Below are 21,339 nucleotides of genomic sequence, written 5' to 3' on the forward strand. Positions count from 1 at the left end.
ATCACTGGGGGAAGCAGAGCTGGGTCTCCAAGGACTACATTCATCCTGTCCAGCCACCTCTCCAGCAGCAGCATGGGAGGCTGATCACAAGCTCAGGTCAGTGCAAAAATGCATCTTTCATGGGTGTAATACACTTATGTCATTTTATGATATACAGTAAGGGAGGAGGGGAGGTTTGACTACTCACCCTGAACCTCAGTCGTGTGCTGCTAGACCTTAACTTGATGGTGACCATAGTGGCAGAACTAAGGGTGCTGGTGCTGTATCCCGTGCCCAATAGCTGCACCATCCCTCCCTCTCCCTAGACAGTCCCACTTCAGGGGTTGGATGCCTTACCCAGGCATTGTTGCCCTTCTCTGTGTCCAAGTAAGGAGCCCTTCCTGGGGCTTACAGAGAATATGCATACTCCTGGCAGGATGGACTGGAGCAGGAGGATTCTATGACAACTCTACTCAGATGCTCAAAGTAATTGGAAGAATTGCTAATCTGCATGGTTATGCCAAATTGTGCTATGATGCAAGGCAGAAGCAACATGACAAGTGTTTAAATGTGGCAATGAATGCTTTTGTTTTAATTTCTGAATGCTAAAAAAATAATTAGATTCAGGTCATTTTCAAGGGCAACTCCTCTGTAAGATTGCAATTAGATAATTGTTTCTATAAAATTGTGCTATAAAACTGGTTGAGGATCTAATAGTTATGAAAGGATAGTGAAGCTTAGGTAACATCTTTATTTAATGGAAGATCAGCTTGGAGGCAGTATTTTTGATAGAAAAGAAATAGCTAATAAGAATTTTGACACATTAATAACCTAAGACCAACACGTCAGGATTTTTAAACATCTGATAGTTTTGATGGGCAAAGACAACACGCAAGCATGCCCAAATCAGGGCCTCTTTCAGAAATGGAGAAGGTTGTTATTTGAAAGTAATTGTACTGGACATCTATTGAAATGATGTAGACCTTGGCAATGCATGTGACCAGATGAAATCATTCAAATACACTTGATAATGATTGTATATTACTAAAATCACATAATACACCACATCTCCCTCATTATTCTTCTCTTGCTCCCTTTCCAAATAATATTAAAACCCAGTAATTTAATAACGCTCTTGGTATCATAATGCTGGTTCCCAGAGATGGAGCAGTGAAGGAAGAGCATACCAGACAACACCAGGGTTCACAGCAAGGCAAGTTACTCACTGTGTCTCCTATTTAGTAATATTTTCAGCAGTGGTTACAACACCTTCAGTTTTTTCAGTTTGGAGCTTTCCTGCACTGTTCCAGTCTAATCAGATTTGCACCAAATACTGTGGTTGTTCACCAAAGAGAACCAGGGCTTTGGCTGTTTTTTAATATGCTCATGCTTTGGTTCATACAACCATTTCACCAGGACTAAAGTATGCAAATAGTCAAATGGCAGTGAATTCTTGATTGATATTTTTATTGTTAGGACTTGAGGGTCCTCACCTGAATTTCACTGGATCTGTGCCCTACCAATGTCTCCAACCAGCCTCTCCCTGTTGTGGAAGTCTCCTCTTCACAGTGAGGTGCTTCTTTCTCTGCTACAGGCTGGAAGTGTGGATATTGAACTGTCAGCTTTGATGTCTGAAGTGGAGACAAATGTCTTCTAGAGGTATTTTTCTGTGGTCACATGAAAATTCTAATATGAGGGCTTTATTTCACAAAACACAGCTAATAATAAGGTCTCCTGGAAATTGCAGTACATGGCATAGAGTTTATTGCTCATTTTATATTTTTGTTGATTTGGGGTTTTTGTTGATTTTTGTCCAAGAGATCCTATAAATGGAGATGTGAAATTATTCACAAGGGACCAGTGAAATCTATTGAGCTCTAGGAATTAAGCAGACAAATCTTTGTACCATGAGGAAATTCCATCTATTGAATTAAAGCTAACCAAGATGACTCCACACTTGGAATAAAAATCACCCCATGCAGGCCTGCATACAACTGATCTTGTTCAGGAGCCTGAAAGTACCTGGGGAGTTATTTCAGGCACTATTGTTGTTTGAAGAAGCAAGAACCCCGGAGTGGAATGAGGGTAAGAAATGGACTGGGCTAAAATCTTGTAGCAGTGCACAGGACTGGGAGTGAAACTGAGGGTTGGACAAGAGGCACCAGAACCCAACCAGATGTCAACAGCCACAAGATGTGCTAAAACCAGAGCAGAAAGCATGTTTAAACAAACAGGGTAAATTCAGCAGTAGGAGAAGTGCCTAAGGAGGCACCACAGTCATTCCTCCCTGCAGCTTTTCTTTTCACCATGTCTCAACCCTTAGCTACACAACCCACAGGACACAGGAAACTTTTTACAAGTACATTTTTATTTAAAATAAAAATTAATTATGGTGCCTTTTTAAAATAGGGTACTGCACAATCTGTATTTGCAACACAGTTTTTGGTACGGAACATACTTGTTGAGCAATATCCTTAAATACTAAATATACATTAATGGCTTGTTTGAGAAACATGACAACATTAATTGATTTTTTTTTTCTCTTTTGTTATTTAACCACCAATACAGATTTCCTATAAATAATATTTGTTTTCATCTGTACATGTGGTACACAGTCAAGAAGGCAGATCTTAGAGTATTTACATTCATGCATTGATTCAAACACACTATTTTGCAGTTTAAAATAATATATTTTGGTTTGTACAGATGCAGGGAGCATTGTAAATACATATCTACCACAGGCCTGATTCTCCATTGCTTGGCAGCATCTATGGCCATTACCTGGTTGGAGAAGCAGGGCCACGCTCGCTTCACATGCTATGCATGACCATATGGCATGCAAGACTGGACAATTAGGTCTCTATCTAGATATATATCAACATATTTATATCTTAAACTTGGTAGAACTCTCCTCTTTCCTTCCTCGTCTGTTTTTGAAACATGTATGCAAGGTGGAGACACACTCCTGGTCACAGCCCTGGGGTGGGTCTGAGCCAGGGAGGGCTGCAGGGCTGGGGCTTCCTGCAAGACATGAACACCTCAGCTGCACCTTCCTGTTGAGTGCTGAGGAAACTCAATGCTTTGTAGCTCAGGCCCTTAAAGTGCAGTCTATGCTTGTGTCCATACTTAAAAAGAAATGTTGAGTTAATGCTCACCCTCAGACTGAACAAAGTGGTTTTCTATTTTGCAAGGCTGTCTGGTGGTGGTCAGAGGGCTCAGAGTAGAGCACTATACTTTTGCCTAGAAACAGGACACCTCTGTAACTGCTGAGGATCTGGCTATTTTGTGAATGGAGCAATGCAGGACCTTTCTGCATCTAAAAATAAACCTGCAGTCCTTGGAAAGTTGTACTTTGAACTGCTAGTTCTCCAGATCCAGGGTCACTGCTTAGTGGAGTCCTCATCCATCCTTTCCTTTCCTTTTGTATTTAATAATGGTACAATAGGGAAGAATAGAAAGCCATTTCAGAAAAGCTTTCCAAGTAGTCTGTAGAATGTTAGACAAACCCTTAAACCTCATAAGAAAACTTCAAAAATCATTCCCCAAAGACACTGCCTTTCTGGTCTTTCTTTTCTGAAGACTTAAATCTGCTTCCAGCATACTTTTCCAAGAGACTTTCTGAAGATCACCTTAAGCTTCTGGTGCATTGTAGTCAACTGTAGGACTGCAGGATTCGACAGGCCCCATATGGAATTTTCTATATCTCCCATCCACGCAGCTGTGTAAGTGCTGAGAGCAAATGACTAGAGAAGCAGGGAGAAGCAGCTCCTAGCTTGTCAGCTACTGCTCTTCTGTGTCCAATAGACTAAGAAAGCATGTGAAGGAATGTTTATTTATGAAATGCTTCGGGCAGTACAAATATTATGTAATGACGTTCCCAAATACATTTATTTAATATCAGTATGTTAGATATAATGGCATTGTAATTCTGCCTGTGCAATTAAGATATGTTTATGTCTCTCAAAATTCTGCCACAGAGCTGTTAAGTATTTTATCTCGATTATATAGCTGGGTAAATTGAGGCACAGAGAGGCAAAATTACTTGCTAGTAAACAGCAGGTGAATGGCAGAGTTGAAAAGAGATGCCAGTCCCATGTGTGGCTCCTTGAAATGTGCTAGCTCCCTGCTCCACACCAGGTTTGAACATGTCTTCCACTGAGAAGACCTCTGGGACCTGTGAGAGGCTTGCTCATGGGTTATGTCATGTATCAGGATTTTCTCTCAGTGAGGCCATTTTACCACTGATATCACTGAAAATAAGACAGTATCCATTGATCATCTCTTTAGACTTGTTCTTGCAGAAACTGACACATTTTGATGAACATGAGCTACAAATCCCTTTTGTGATTTTGGCTTTACAGAATGCCTTTAAAGCTTTATTAGGAAATAAATAAAATCAAGAACGTTTAGGAGAAAGTGCTAATCCTGAGCCTGTATCATGCTAAACTCATCTGCATTCACACTTATACTCTCAGCTAAACTTGCAACCAGTCTCAGACTGTGTCACATTTAGGCAGAAAGAACTGGAGTAAAAAAAGGCAAACATCGGTAACTACACCAAAATAAATGTTATAGCTTAAAAAATATTCTAGAAATATACTTGTAATATTTTTATTATAGTATTTAGGGGCTAAGTGCCTTAGGCAATCAACATTTAGGATACTAGACTCAAAATTCTGTCATTTTAATCTCACTTTGGATGTAAGAACATATCGCTGTATCTTGTGCAAGCACACAATTTTAAATATGGAAGGTAATGATTGTACTTTGGGGCAAAGGGTTATTTATTCCCTTTAACTTTTATAATTGCATTCACTTTTTAAGAAAGTCTAGCTTTTAAAAAATAATTTTATGTAGCTAAACTTTTATGTAGTGATGACAAGCCAAAAAGCTAATAACTCCACAGATTTCTCAGTGGTGGTACATAGCAGCATTTTGTTTTATCATTAGAAAGATACTTATATTTACATATACCCTACTGGTTAATAGGTAATAGAATAGAGATGGGCCTGCTCTGAAAATGCTGATTTGAACATCCTGGAGGTTTTTCAGGAAGGGTCTACAGAACATTGTCTTCCTCTAGGCCAAACTCTACATCTTAGAGGTAGACCAAATGCAGTCAGGAACGTGTTCAAAATCAAAATCTGGTTTCCGCAGTTCAGGCACATCCTTATGTTGAACTGAAAGTATCAGTGTGTTGCATTAACAACAGAAGCGACAGCTGGGAAACAGCCATGTCCCAGGGCAAGACTGAGTTGGTGCCTGGGAGTTATTCACACCTGGAAACCGAGTGGAATCGGTGCTTGAGGTCCAGACAAGAAGTCCTTTTTGATCGCCGAGGTTGCTGCTTCGGAGCTGCCCCAGGCAGAGCTGAGGCGGCTGATCGCGGGGTGCATAGGGGACTCGCTCGGTTTTCCCTCATCCAGGGATTCCCGAGGCATCGGTGCAGCCCGGCACCTCTCGCGAGAGCGGCTCACGTGGCGGGGGCGTTGCCAGGGTAGCGGCGGGAGATTTAAACGGGCGCAAACCCGGAAGAGACCCTTTTGATCGCCGAGGTTGCTGCTTCGGAGCTGCCCCAGGCAGAGCTGAGGCGGCTGATCGCGGGGTGCATAGGGGACTCGCTCGGTTTTCCCTCATCCAGGGATTCCCGAGGCATCGGTGCAGCCCGGCACCTCTCGCGAGAGCGGCTCACGTGGCGGGGGCGTTGCCAGGGTAGCGGCGGGAGATTTAAACGGGCGCAAACCCGGAAGAGACCCTTTTGATCGCCGAGGTTGCTGCTTCGGAGCTGCCCCAGGCAGAGCTGAGGCGGCTGATCGCGGGGTGCATAGGGGACTCGCTCGGTTTTCCCTCATCCAGGGATTCCCGAGGCATCGGTGCAGCCCGGCACCTCTCGCGAGAGCGGCTCACGTGGCGGGGGCGTTGCCAGGGTAGCGGCGGGAGATTTAAACGGGCGCAAACCCGGAAGAGACCCTTTTGATCGCCGAGGTTGCTGCTTCGGAGCTGCCCCAGGCAGAGCTGAGGCGGCTGATCGCGGGGTGCATAGGGGACTCGCTCGGTTTTCCCTCATCCAGGGATTCCCGAGGCATCGGTGCAGCCCGGCACCTCTCGCGAGAGCGGCTCACGTGGCGGGGGCGTTGCCAGGGTAGCGGCGGGAGATTTAAACGGGCGCAAACCCGGAAGAGACCCTTTTGATCGCCGAGGTTGCTGCTTCGGAGCTGCCCCAGGCAGAGCTGAGGCGGCTGATCGCGGGGTGCATAGGGGACTCGCTCGGTTTTCCCTCATCCAGGGATTCCCGAGGCATCGGTGCAGCCCGGCACCTCTCGCGAGAGCGGCTCACGTGGCGGGGGCGTTGCCAGGGTAGCGGCGGGAGATTTAAACGGGCGCAAACCCGGAAGAGACCCTTTTGATCGCCGAGGTTGCTGCTTCGGAGCTGCCCCAGGCAGAGCTGAGGCGGCTGATCGCGGGGTGCATAGGGGACTCGCTCGGTTTTCCCTCATCCAGGGATTCCCGAGGCATCGGTGCAGCCCGGCACCTCTCGCGAGAGCGGCTCACGTGGCGGGGGCGTTGCCAGGGTAGCGGCGGGAGATTTAAACGGGCGCAAACCCGGAAGAGACCCTTTTGATCGCCGAGGTTGCTGCTTCGGAGCTGCCCCAGGCAGAGCTGAGGCGGCTGATCGCGGGGTGCATAGGGGACTCGCTCGGTTTTCCCTCATCCAGGGATTCCCGAGGCATCGGTGCAGCCCGGCACCTCTCGCGAGAGCGGCTCACGTGGCGGGGGCGTTGCCAGGGTAGCGGCGGGAGATTTAAACGGGCGCAAACCCGGAAGAGACCCTTTTGATCGCCGAGGTTGCTGCTTCGGAGCTGCCCCAGGCAGAGCTGAGGCGGCTGATCGCGGGGTGCATAGGGGACTCGCTCGGTTTTCCCTCATCCAGGGATTCCCGAGGCATCGGTGCAGCCCGGCACCTCTCGCGAGAGCGGCTCACGTGGCGGGGGCGTTGCCAGGGTAGCGGCTCTCCGTTCCCTGCTCCCTCCCCCTCCCTAATAAGGCGTTGAAGAGGGCAGTGGCACGCCACTGCCCACCCAGACGGGAAGGAGGAGTTTTTGTCTCTGTGAAGAGGGTGGTAATTGCGGTTGCACCCATCGACGACCTGTAAAAGAGCGTGGGCAGATCCAGCACTTTCAGTAACAGGGTGGAGCTATTAGTCACACTTGGTAACACTACTCTGATTGTGCTGGTGCTAGTGGGTCTTCTGGATTGCCATGGCTGCGTCCCGACGGAAGGCTACTGCCAGGAAACATGTGGAGACCCAGACAGAGGTCCCCTGCACACGTAAGAGGAGGGCTGTAGCCAAGAAGAGCGTGGCGACCCAGACTGAGATCCCAAAGCAGCATGCTAGCGTTCAGGTTGCTGGCTGCAATGAGTGCCAGAGTCTGGCCCTTGAAGTGCCAGGCGATGGAGGCAATGCCTGTGTAAGGTGCGACCAGATAAATGACCTTCTCAGTCTGGTGGCCTGCCTGAGGGAAGAGGTGGAGAGGCTGAGGGCCATCAAGGACTGTGAGAAGGAAATTGACTGGTGGTGCCAGGCCCTATCGGCCCCGAGGTCCCAGCATGCGACTGTGGCTCCCTATGGGGCATGTGGCCTCCAGTCGCCTTGCAAACAAGTGACGGAGAGGAATCGACAGACAGACTGTGCTCCGGATATAGTGAGCCCCCAGTCTGCCCCTTACCCTCACAATACTTATGTAGAACTAGGGGGTGTGGGACTGGGACAAAACTCTCTCCCAAAAGGGCAAGGTGATATCCACTGCTCAGTGGCGGAGCCTCTGCCCTTTTGTTGCCGAGCAGAGCAAAGCTGTTTGAGAGAGAAGGATGGGTGGAAACAGATACCTACTCGGCGTTGTGGGCGTCCCCCCCCCAGATCATGCTCGGTTCCCCAGGTGCCTCTGCGGAATAGATTTGAGGCCCTGGAACCCGAGGGAGAGGTGTGTGCAGGTGTGGAAGGAGGCCCACCTGTGAGGGTGCCTCGGGGGAAGCGGTCAACCCCGCGCCTCAAGACTTCCTACACCCGAAAGGATAGAAGGGTGGTTGTCATAGGCGACTCCCTGCTGCAAGGAACTGAAGGCCCTATATGCCGGCCCGACCCTACCCGCAGAGAGGTGTGCTGCCTCCCTGGGGCTCGAGTCAAAGACGTTGCTAGGAGAATTCCCAGACTGATCTGCCCTTCTGACTACTATCCACTATTGATAGTACAGGCTGGCAGTGAAGAAGTTGGTAAGAAAAGCCTGAAGGCTATCAAAGATGACTTCAGGCGACTGGGGCGGGTAGTTGAAGGAACAGGTGTGCAGGTAGTTATTACATCTGTACCTTCAGTGGCAGGAAACAATAGTGGGTTGAGCCTAAAAACCCATCTCTTGAACAAATGGCTTAGGAGTTGGTGCAAACGCAGGAGTTTTGGTTTTTTTGATCATGGGGCAATTTACTCGGCACCTGGCATGATGGCTGCAGATGGATGCAGCCTGTCTTCACGGGGAAAGAGGGTTCTAGCTGAGGAACTGGCGGGACTTATTGACAGGTGTTTAAACTAGGTATGAAGGGGGAAGGGGACAAAATGACGACCGCTGGGACTGAGGGGGCAGTTCGAGGCTCCAAACAGGACTTGATGGGTGGAGACAGTGGAGTTCAAAGGCTTGGAGAGAGGTGGAGGGATGCTGCTTCTCTTAAGTGCCTGTATACTAATGCGCGTAGCATGGGGAATAAACAGGAAGAGCTGGAGTTCTGCGTGCGGTCGCAAGGTCATGATCTCATCGCGATCACGGAGACGTGGTGGGACAGCTTGCATGACTGGAATGTTGTCATGGAGGGCTATGTGCTTTTTAGGAAAGATCGGCTGGCTAGGCGGGGTGGTGGAGTTGCTCTTTATGTGAGAGAGCAGCTAGAATGTATTGAACTTCACTTGGGAGAGAGTGATGTAGCAGTGGAGAGCTTATGGGTGAGAATCAAGGGGCAGGCTGGTAAGGGTGACACTGTTGTGGGGGTGTACTACAGGCCCCCTGATCAGGAGGAGGAGACTGATGAGGCCTTCCGAAAGCAACTGGATGTAGCGTCACGTTCCCAGGCACTGGTGCTTATGGGGGACTTCAATTATCCAGATATTTGCTGGATGACCAACATAGCCAGGCACGCACGGTCCAGACGGTTCTTGCAGTGTGTTGAAGACAACTTTCTGATGCAGGTGGTGGAGGAACCGACGCGGGGAGGGGTGTTACTGGACCTTATTTTCACCAACAGGGATGGACTTGTTAAGGAAGTAAAGGTAGGGGGCAGTTTGGGTTGTAGTGATCATGAGATGGTGGAGTTCAAGATCCTGAGCGGAAGAAGCAAAGCAATAAGTAGGATTGCTACCCTGGACTTTAGGAGAGCCAACTTCGATCTCTTCCGGGACCTACTTGGAGCTATCCCGTGGGCTCGGGTGTTAGAAGGTAAGGGGGCCTCTGAGAGCTGGTCAGCATTTAAACAGCTCTTCTTCCAAGCTCAGGATCGGTGCGTCCCTGTGAACAAGAAATCGGGAAAAGGTGGCAGGAGACCTTTGTGGATGAGCAAGGAGCTCATGCGCAAGCTCAAAGGAAAGAAGAAGGTCCATGAAATGTGGAAAAAGGGTCTGATCACTTGGGAAGAATATAGGAATGTAGTCAGGGCCTGCAGGGATGCGACGAGGAAGGCTAAAGCCCGTCTGGAATTGAATCTGGCTAAAGTGATAAAGGATAATAAAAAAGGCTTCTTCAAGTATGTTAATAGCAAAAGGAAAACTAGGGAGAATGTGGGCCCCTTACTAAGTGAGGGGGGGGTCCTCGTAACGGGGGATGCTGAGAAGGCAGAGATACTGAATGCCTTCTTTACTTCTGTCTTCAGTGAAAAGGCTCCCCTGCAGGAATCCCACACCCTGGAGGTTAGGGAGAGGGTCTGGGGAATGGGAGACTTCCCTTTAGTCAGGAAAGAGGATGTGCGTGAGCGCCTAGGCAGTACTAAGGTCCACAAGTCCATGGGACCTGATGGGGTGCATCCACGTGTGCTGAGGGAGCTGGCGGAGGTCATTGCCGAACCGCTCTCCATCATTTTTGAGAGGTCTTGGACAACAGGGGAGGTCCCTGAAGACTGGAGGATAGCCAATGTCACTCCGGTCTTCAAAAAGGGCAAGAAGGAAGATCCGGGTAATTATAGGCCTGTCAGCCTCACCTCCGTCCCTGGAAAGGTGATGGAACAGCTTGTGCTGGATACCATCTCCAGACAACTGGGAGAAAAGGAGGTTATCAGGAGTAGTCAGCATGGGTTCACCAAGGGGAGGTCGTGCTCGACCAACTTGGTGGCCTTCTATGATGCTGTCACATGCTGGGTGGATGGGGGAAGAGCGGTAGATGTAATCTACCTTGATTTTAGAAAGGCGTTTGATACTGTCTCCCACGACATCCTTATAACAAAGCTGAGGAAGTGTGGGATAGACGAGTGGACAGTGAGGTGGGTTGAGAACTGGCTGACTGGCAGAGCGCAGAGGGTCGTCGTTGGTGGTGCAGAGTCTGGCTGGAGACCTGTAACCAGTGGTGTCCCCCAGGGGTCTGTGCTGGGTCCGGTCTTGTTCAACATCTTCATCAATGACCTTGATGAGGGGATAGTGGCCACCCTCAGCAAGTTTGCTGATGATACGAAGTTGGGAGGATTGGCTGACACGCCTGAAGGCTGTGCTGCCATTCAGCGAGACCTGGACAGGCTGGAGAGCTGGGCAGTAAGAAACCGGATGAGGTTCAACACAAGCAAGTGTAGGGTCTTACACCTAGGGAGGAAGAATTGCATGCACCAATACAGGCTGGGGGATGAGCTGCTGGAGAGGAGCTCTGCAGAGAGGGACCTGGGCGTCCTGGTGGACGACAGATTGGCCATGAGCCAGCAGTGTGCCCTCGTGGCCAAAAAGGCCAATGGCATTCTGGGGTGCATTAAAAAGAGCGTGTCCAGCAGGTCGAGGGAGGTGATCCTCCCCCTCTACTCTGCCCTGGTAAGGCCTCATCTGGAGTACTGTGTCCAGTTCTGGGCTCCCCAGTACAAAAAAGACAGGGATCTCTTGGAAAGAGTCCAGCGGAGGGCCACAAAGATGGTGAAGGGCCTGGAGCATCTCCCCTATGAAGAAAGGCTAAGTAAACTGGGTCTGTTTAGCCTTGAGAAAAGAAGACTGAGAGGGGACCTGATCCAGGTTTATAAATATCTGAGGTGTGGCGGCCATAGTGGTGAGGCCAGTCTCTTTTCAGTGGTACGTGGAGACAGGACGAGGGGAAACGGACATAAGCTGCAGCATAGGAAGTTTCGCACGAATGTGCGTAAGAACTTCTTCACGGTGAGGGTGACGGAGCACTGGAACAGGCTGCCCAGGGAGGTTGTGGAGTCTCCTTCTCTGGAGATATTCAAGTCTCGCCTGGACGCCTACCTGTGCGACCTGGTGTAGGGAACCTGCTTTGGCAGGGGGGTTGGTCTCGATGATCTCTAGAGGTCCCTTCCAACCCCTACAATTCTGTGATTCTGTGATTCTGTGAAGTAGGGTTGAACCTCTGTGTTGTTACCTTCAGCACAGAGGTAAATGAAGTCACATGTGTGGTGATGGGATACAAAGGAAAGTTTTCAGGAGATGGGGAAAGACCAGCAGCTCGATTGCCTTTATCCTAAGCGTTGCTTACTGAATCTAACCTGAGATCCTACATGAAATGAATTTGGATGGATTCAGCTTTGCTCCAAGTAGTCAGCAATCCATGCCATGAAAAGTACAACACTAAGCTATTACGCTGAATTTGGCACGACTGGCAGTCTCTGCCAGGAGAGGCAGAAACTGAATTAATGTAAGCATAGCCAGCTTACCAGGCCCTAAGAAATGGTCCTCCAAGCCAGATCTACAACATCCTCAGTGGATCAGTTCATGATACTCAACACTTTCAGGAAGCAACGCTCGTCAGTGAATGAAGAGGACTTCAAAAGGCTGCTCATCCTTTCAACACAATCCCACCCAAATACTCCAAGATGGAAACAAAAACTTTCCTGTAGGGGTTTCCCTGACAAATCAGCATGAGGCAAACACAGAGAAATGTGCAGACTTTCACCAAACAGAAGTTTTTAAAGGTAAAAAGAAATGAAACATGATGCAAAAAAGGAGGCTGATTAAAAAGTAATAATGTTCAAAGCACCTATTGATCATATCTTTCATTAGCAAAGCTAATGGCTAAATTAATGTTTTTTCTTTTGCCTGAAAAGTCTTCAGCCATGAAAATTGCATAGTCACCAGACCACAGACAAATTTCCTGGAATAAGTCACAATTTCATGCAATTTTTGGTTCCTTGATGGCTTAGCAGATTTTTTTCCTTTTTTTTCCCTTTTTTTTGTAATGAAATAATAAGAATGATAAGAATGAATGAAGTATAAGCACACAAAGCTGCGAGGTCCTAGGTGAAAACACTGCTCAGGCTGGAGAAGTATGGAGGTGACAGCTCCACCCTCAGACTCGTTTACAGTAAGCTGCTGCCATTCCAGCAGGTCACCTTTTCCTCTGAAGACCCTATTTAAGGAGCTTTTTGGGAGCACTCTACTCAGACTAAGAACTGGGGGAAGAAGACACAGAAGGCATCATGATGTTGCTTTCACGAGATGCAGCATGCAATGCTTTGTGATGCCTTTTCTCTGGGCAGCTTGGATCTATGTCCCTTGGAGAAGGGGATTATCCTCCCTTGGAGAAGCAGCAAGCCTGAAGAGCAGTCTGCTTTTCTCTTCTGAATCACTGATACGTGCACTATTTCTGAAATGAAGTCCTTGGCCACAGAGCTCCTTTCATTGCCTTATTTCACCCACCTTGCATATTCCATGCTGTGCTTTAAAAGTTTACCACCTCCTGAGAGTCAGTAGGATCTCAGGGATTATACGACGGCATTGTTATCAACTGTTTTGTTGTTTTGGGAGGAGGTCATTGCATATTCAGCCCGACTGGTTCCATTCTCTTCTTTTCTCATGGGTTTCCTTGTGTGATCCCAGATTCGGTGATGTGTAGGTAGGGTGAGAGAAAAAAAAAAGGACAGAGATAAACATCTTATTTGTCAGTACAGAAAAGCAAGGACATTAAAAGGTGTGTTAAAACACTAATTTTTTCCTTTCTATTTTCCCTTTCTGAACAGAGGTCAACTCAGCAGTTAAATTTTGTCAAGCCTGATGATTCACCTGGAAGGTGAGAGGTCTGCTCGTAAGCCGCACGCAGGGCTGACTGTCTCCCCCTGGCAACCTCCCAGCTCTTCACTACCTTCATCCCTGGAATGGAGGCACAGGCTGAGGCTCTGCATTGGGTCAGCCCTAGGCCTTTCTCCTTGAAGTGCTACACCATTCAAACTGTGCTGATGGCCAGTCTTGTCCACTGAGGACCCAACTCAATCGTCAGTTCAGCCACTCAACAGTCATAATAAAAACTCCATGTTCAGGAGAGGAATCCTGTGAGTAGATGTAGATACGTACATCTATGGTGATCACCCCAGACTTCCTTCACTGTCAGTGAATAGAAAGAGGTAATTTTAAAACAAGATTAAGATCAGCTGCAGTGGATGCCTGAAATTAGTCAGATACTTTGTGCCAAGGCATCTCTGTTTCTCTGCACTGCCTGTGAAGGAAACCTAGTTTGCTAGCTCAGAGAACTTCATGTAGGTGTTGAAGCTACTGGCCGTTGGCACCATTTTGGCAACACAGTCCAGGTCCAACAAAACTAATTGTAATTCGGAAAATGCCCAGCAAATGCAGAAAACTAGCAAGAATCTGTGAATCACTGAACAAAATCATCTTTGGGATTTTAAAGTGACTCTGGAGGGAGAGACCAGAGCAAAAGTCCCGTAACAGCCAATGTTACTTCATGTAAATGTTTCCCCTACAATTTTTCTCCTCAGAAGAGGTGTGACCTTTATTTAAAGCCAAAGCCTCACACATAGCAGGAGGCAAAAGCTTTGTGCTTTCCAAAAAGATATCTCACATATTTGTGCCTTAAGTGTAAAGGGCAAAAAGGGAGATATATAAATACATACAATACGTTTCCTGCTATTATTCTTAACATCATTTAACAAAGCAAGCAACAATTGATATAAAAAAATAGTTAACAATATTTAATTTTAGCAGATAAAAGCATTAGTGAAAGGTATATGGAGAATGATTACAGGAAGATAAGTTTGTTTCTCTTGTAATCTTGCAGAAAATATATTTGACTGCAATGTCTTACTCCCCTCTTTAGCTGGTGAGGGTTAAGTCTTGTTAAAATTAGCTGTCAGTCCAGCTGTTAGAGAGTGAAAATGGAAGGGAAGAGGAACCTAAGAACTTTGTTGAACTCCATTTCAGCTGTTAACATGACTGTGCTTGCCTGCTTTTGGAAAAAGCTCCTATGGCTCTACCTATCACACCATTGTAAAGCAGCCTCCACCCCACCCCACTCAAGAGAAATGGAGAATCTGATGGCAGCACTTTCCTCATTTCCTCATGGGCAGGCAAAATGTTGTGGCTTTTTTTAAACTTCTCTTTTGTTTTCAAAATTTCTTTTATTTTCCCCTTCCAAACATGAAAATTGGCTTTATGAACAGTCAAACAATGAAGACATTTTGGCCACTATCAGCTCTGTCACCTTCTTTCTTTATTTTGTTGTCTTAAGTATTTCTGCAACTTTCCAGCTCCATTTGCTTTCCCTGTTTAGATTTCTTTCTTCAGGAATTATCTTCCTCTCATGTTTATCTCCATTTTTCTTTTTTTTTTCTTTCTTTTTTTTCCTAGAGGTGATTTCAGGAATGAACTCTTTAGTCCTCCTGAAATTGCCCTTTTCCCCTTCTGCCCTCTTCTAGCTTCTGTTTTTCTTGTCCAAGAGCAGCTGTTTGCTCTTTCACTTCCCAGCATGGAGCTGAGTGATTCACAGACTCCCCTCTGACAGCAAGACCTGTCTGAAGAGCCTGCTGGAGAAGCTACCCTTGATATTCTACTGCCTGCAATGGAATGCACTGGAAATTATTTGTTCAGAGTCTGAAAACAGTGGAATGGAGATTTTATCAGGGTTCTGCTGGCTCTCTGCAGCTCCCACATCCTCCTCTGCCTTATCAGCTGCTCAGGGTTGGTGTGAGTGAAACACAGCAACTACCTTGGGGCTCAATGAAATGGCAATTTGAGTCACTTACTTATTCTTGGCAGAACCAAAGCTCAGGCTTGCAGAATGCTCTGCTTAACTCCTTCAATTTATTTCCAAATGCATGACAGATATAGATTTGGTGTCCCACTTGTCTCAGTTGCACCATTTAAATCATGGGCTTGACAGTACTTTATGCATTTATCACATTGATTAAAATTGACTCATGCATTAAGATAACCAAAGACTTTTTAATATATTGCAAATTTTAAACTGCCTTTTTACATTAGGGTACTGGCTCTTTTTGTGTCTAACTCTGTGTGCCACTATTTCTTTTTCCCCTAAAATTTTACTGATCCAAATACACAACTTCTCCTTTTACACACCAAGGAGAACCCTATTACCCTATTTTTTGCCTGATAAGTAAAATTGTACATGATCTTCCTACATGTAACACTTCAAGCTCCCCTTCATTTGAAACGCTGTGGCCCTGTATTTTTCCATTTCCATTCCCGGGTTGCTCTTCACTGGCATGGACGGATGAGTCAAATTAGTGAAGTGAAAAAGCAGGGAACTATTCATACCTGACATACGCACTTGGTGGCAGGCGAAACAGGCTGTTTGCTAAGTGCTTTGCTTTGCTTTGCTTTGCTTTGCAGTGTGGTTTGCTACACATTGTGCTTTAGCAAGCAAATTGTTGTACTCTTCATGCAAAACAACCGTGAATGAAAGATAACTTCAACTCTGCAAGACACGCCTGAAATGATTATGAGAGTCCATAATGACCTCTCCACCATGTATGCATTAATTTGCAAGAGTCCTAAAATCAAGATATCATCAAACAGCTATTTACTAGAGCATTTCACATGCTAGACTTCAATTTCTGGTAACATAACATGATAAACTTTGATTGCAAAAAAAAAAAAAAAAAATTCATATTATCTTATGCCAGCACTCTGCAGAGTCCTGCGTAAAGGTCAATGTAACATTCAAACAGGATTTGTACGTTCTGACTTTAGAAAAGATCCCCCTCAGTGGGATTGGGGAGAGAATTGGAAAAAGGTAAAAACTTGTGAGCTGAGATAAATGCAGTTTAGTAGGAAAGAAAAGGAAAGAATAACAGTAATAATAACAAAATACAGAACAAGTGATGTACAACACAACTGCTCACCACCTGCTGACTGATGCTCAGCCAGTCCCTGAGTAACAGCAGCCAACTCCCCATGGTCAGCTCCTCCCTGTTTTATTGTTCATCATTTCACCATATACTATAGAATATCCCTTGGGCCAGTTCAGGTCAGCTGTCCCAGTTCTATCTCTCCTCAGCTCCCTGTGTTCCTACAGCCCCTTTGCTGGCTGGGCTCTGTGAGCAGCTGAAATATCCTTCACTTTGTGTAAACAATGTTCACAACAATTAAAACGGTGGTGTCAACATTACTCTCATGCTATATCCAAAACACTGCATACCAAATCCAAAACATTCCAGCCTTTATAAAGAAAATTAAATCTATCTCAGCTGAAACCAGGACAGGCAAAGTTCTGGACATATGATCATGTCTAATCACAAAACTCAGCTGATGTGTTCAAACAACACCCTCCTGTCAGCTTTTACTACTGAGGTAAATTTAGCACAGATGTAAGTCTAGGTAATGCAGTACTGCTAGTAGAGCAGTATGGGAGGGTTTCTCTTTATTTTTCTCATTCTTAACATTAAAAAAATAAAATATATGACTTTTTTGATAAATAGACTTAAAAAAATTGATAAATTCAACTCCTGCTGGAGCTCTGATACTCAGCTCAAGACTGCCAGGAGATACCTGCCGTCACTTGAGATTTACTGAAAGAAATGCCTATTCTGCTTCCTACAAAATGGGAATAGAGCATCAATTTTCTCTTTAAAAATGCAGTCAGGCACTATGCCTTCCAAGCTGTACATTGTTTGAAGAGATGCCCAACGCCCAAATGACCACAGTGCAAGTCTGTTCCTTCCTGAACAGTGGTACAAAATTGTAAATTGTACTTAAAATGTACAATAAGGAAAGATAAATAGCTGCAGACCTGTTCTAGCTGCACAGTAAGTCCAGAGCCCTTCCAGTGCTTGTATATGCAATAAATTCAAAGCTGCTTTCCACAAGGATGAATATTTCATTAGCTATCAACACATAAAAATTAATGTTTTTCTGTAAAATTGGATATCATACAACACACTCTTTTGCTTTATAGGATTGGTCTATCCTCGTGTATAGTGGAAATACCCATGCTGTCTAGGTATATGCAGTGATCCAATAGCAGCAGCAACGTTCTGGGTTACAAACTTTTGTAAGAAATAGGGTAGATATCTGATATGTGTATTTTCACACAGTCAAGCCTCCCATGCTGCACTGATAGTGGCTCCTGTGGCAGCTAGACTTCACTCCTGGAAGCCCAGACAAGATGATGTGTGGGCTACCATCATTCTTCAGAAACATCCTCGTTTAGCAGATATGGACGTGGAAGAATAAATTTTACAATTTTTTATTCAGTTACTGGACCATCTCAATAACCAGAATTTTTATAAGAATGCAAAGAAAGTGAATGAAGGGTGTTTACATCTCAGCACTGTAGGTATTCATGCTGGGCATCAGCCACCAGAGATGAATCTGTTCCCATAATAGCAACTGCTGGGTGAAGCAAGCTTGCTTTCTAAGACAGGTTTGTGAACAGAACCCCTACTAGACAGGCGCGATGCACTGAAGGAAGTTGCTTTATGAGAGACAGCTATCAAATCTAGAAGCTTGTGTGCAGCTGCTCACCAGGAGCCTTGCCTTATGACCAATCTGGGCTGGCCAGCCTGGTGTGATGGATCAGACACACAGGGCTCATGCTTTGAAGTGAAAAGGAAGGTCACTTCTCTGAGATGGTTTTCAAGCCCATAGAAAGGGAGTTATATTCCGACTTCCTCTGACTATCTTGGAGAGATCAGAGAAGTTCAGTCTGGATATTATTTATTTGACATTGTAAAGGTAGGTAGAAACCAAAGAATTCCTGAAGAAGAAAAATATTTGAAACTTCAGATTTTCTCAATTCAATTAGTCATATATTGACCATCAGTCTGTCCACAAAACAAGCAGCACACTATTACTTGTAGGAAGAGGTTACTGGCGCAACTACTTCCCATGTCTAGCAAATGATTTACAACTATAATAAAAAACAGCTCCATCTGAACAAGTTACTCAGTTAGTCTCCTACATGGAGACAGAGAGAAGATCTGTGCAAGTGCATTTGCTAGAATTGGTATGCAAAATGGAAGAGTGTCTTTCACAGCACTGAAAATCATGTTGCTTTGATCTAGCCTTAAGATACCGTCTCCTAAGCAAAATTTCTTCTTTTCTGGGTGTTCATATGAGAATTTTCAAGTCTGTAATTTATGGCTCTCCCTCACAGCCACATTTAGCTGACTGATATCTGGAGTATATTTAAGCAAGATCTGCAGGCATGTTGGCAATTTCCACTTCAGGGTGTTTCACACTCCCCTGCGACAGTCAAATCCCCCTTGCCATGCACAGATTGAATGTCTAGTCTTTGCTGAGTGCTTCTCTCAGTGAAAAATATTTCCATATGGAGCTCTCTCCGCAGCCATTCATCAGCACTTAGAGGCCCCCTGAGCTCTTGGACAAAAAGGCAAAATGCAGTGGGCAGGGCTCCTGCTGCAGAAGTGCACCTACTCCAGGCTACTGGAGACATTGGGAATGCATCTGGTAGGAGAATTTGGCCTCTTCAGACCACAAGTAAATGCAGTAGATTGCTGAGCCACACATGAAATTTAAGAACTGGAGTTTAGCCTTCATTTATTTTCATCAGGACAAAGTCAAGAGTAATTCCACAGGCTTTGGTGGACTTGAGCAGGATTTGTTCTGATCTGGCTCTGGGAGCCTAAGGTGATGCAATTGCCTTTTCTACTCAGCCTTCAGTTAAACCAACTTCAGAATTAATGCTCCTTACTTATCACTCACACAAAACCTATCTTAAGAAGCATCTTTATTACTGGACTATTAACTGAGGTAACTGATAAAAGTACTTTCAGTGACCCCTCGTGTTACACCCCACTCTTTGCACTCATTATAATGATCTTTAAAAGGTTTTATTGACTAGTGAGATATGACAGCTGACGTTATCTATTGGGTGTTCTCACTGTGAAAGACATAATCGATGTGTTTTGATGACAAAAGGAAATAAAATGAATGGGCCTAATGTGAAACAATGAGCTCATGCGGCTGACCTTTCTGCTTGGCAAAAAGCCACTAAAAAAAATAAAAAAAAGGAAGAGACATTTAAAGCATGAAATACTTACTTTTAACAAAGCCAAAAAATATCTGGAGTATGGCCAAGGCCACAGCCAAGCAACACAGAAATTGCCTGGCACTGCCAGTACATATGTAGTGCCCTGCTAACTGAGACTGTAGGTAACTGTAGTGTTAGGCAGGATCTGCTTAGCAAGTCTATAATTAAAAAGAGAAGCCAAATTTCTGTCCTAACCTCTTATGGAAGACAATAAACATGCTTGAACAATTTAATCTAATTAAAAAAAAAAAAAAAGAGGGGATGGGAATTGTTTCAGGGAATACTAGAAAAAAGACTGTTTAAAAGGAGAGATAGGAAGCAGACAGGGGTAAATTTAAGCTGGATATCCAAATAAGTATTCTGTCCTTAGAAGAATAGAGGTTTGAATTGGGACTGCTGGAGGAGGAAGCAAGGAATGAGTGAAAGTGACACAGGTTCAAGAAGAAGGCTGATATGTGTACGGTAGGAATTTGTTGTGGTTTAACACAGCAGGCAGCTAAGCACCACAGAGCTATTCACTTCCTCCCTCCCAAGAAGAGAATTGGAAACAAAACAAGAATTGTTGGTTGAGATAAAAAGTACTAACACAGAGATGTAAAATGGAAAAAAATGCAATGATGTATACACTTAACCACCCACCGCACAGCTAACAATACAACTGCCTGCTGACTAATGCTCTGCTGTCAATGCAATGTCTCCTTACAGGTTTGGTCCTTCGTTTCTGCTTGTGTGTGAGAGCTCTCTGTGACCTGCACAAAAATAAGCCATGCACATTCCCACGGTTGAGGATGTGAAGCAGCAAACCTTGCTCTGATCATCTGCCACTTGCTGGTAATGCAGAACCATGAGTGCAAGGCTAAACTTGAGATCTTTTAGTCCCCCAGCACTCTTCAGTCTTTCTGGTACAGATTGAACAACCTTTAATCACTATTGTGTACTTTCTGTTCTCAAAGTGCTTAAAAAACATTAAGAAAATCTGAAGATATGTGCTATTTAAATGCCCTGTATCTATCCTGATTAAAACCTTGCTTGTTTTATATAGACGTCTAAACATATATATTGAACAAAACGTGAGAATGGCTTAATCAATTTACTCAGCTATACTGGCCAGTAAAACCAGTTATAAACTATTACTTAGCTGAGCTCCCAGGTAGAAGTTGTCCTTACAAAAGGATATTTATATTGGAAGTGGAGGAGGGAAAGCTGCAGGCACTGCATCCCATGTCTGCAAACTGGCTGGTAGTTGGTACGCCAGGCCAACTGGACGATAAATATGGGAAAAAATGTGGGATTGGAGTAGTAAGGTGGAAAAGGAAGCAAAAGCTACTCTCCATTGGTCTCTCACAATCTCTGAAGGACATTATGTCTCTCACCACCCAGGCAATTACAGATATTGCCATTCTAGACACTGGACTTTTCTATCCCCAAAACAAAGTTCATCTGTGCTACTGTGTGCCCAGATTTTTTGTTGAATGCAGATGGTTATCTGCATATAGTTACCCTGCTATTTAATCCCTTAAAAATGTAAGCAGCAACCAGACAGAAGAGCAAGGCTACTGCTATTTCAACTAATCATTTGAGTAGAGTTTCACATAATTATTTAAACGGATGCATTCTGTGCAGGTGAAATAAAATTCTCTGCCTATTTTCTAGTACAGAAATGTGTCTAATAGAAGACTATCTATAGGACAAATAAATGCAAGGAGTTGAGAAGAAAGCTAAAATTTGTAAAATAAACAGACCTGCAGCTTTCTATATCACTTTGCATTTGAGGCAATCTGTCTCTGTTACCAGTTAAACCACTGATTTCCAAGCAGCTGCTCCTGAATTTCTCCAGTCAAGGAGAAAATTCTGCAAAGCCAGATCCTTCTCTTTGCAA

General features: G+C 45.2%; 1 protein-coding gene across 1 annotated transcript in view; it reads right to left on the reverse strand.

Annotated features, from left to right (window-relative positions):
* Positions 1–2,328: 2,328 nt before the first annotated feature.
* PRIMA1 (proline rich membrane anchor 1) overlaps positions 2,329–21,339 on the reverse strand; it is a 53,703-nt gene continuing 34,692 nt past the window's right edge. The window contains exon 4 of the mRNA XM_085225548.1: positions 2,329–13,021. Within this exon, the coding sequence (XP_085081674.1) occupies positions 12,922–13,021 (100 nt within the window). The 3' untranslated portion in view covers positions 2,329–12,921. The remainder of the gene's footprint in view (positions 13,022–21,339) is intronic.

This window comes from Meleagris gallopavo, chromosome 5, assembly GCF_905368555.1.
Source record: "Meleagris gallopavo chromosome 5, MGAL_WU_HG_1.1, whole genome shotgun sequence".
Lineage (NCBI taxonomy): Eukaryota > Metazoa > Chordata > Aves > Galliformes > Phasianidae > Meleagris > Meleagris gallopavo.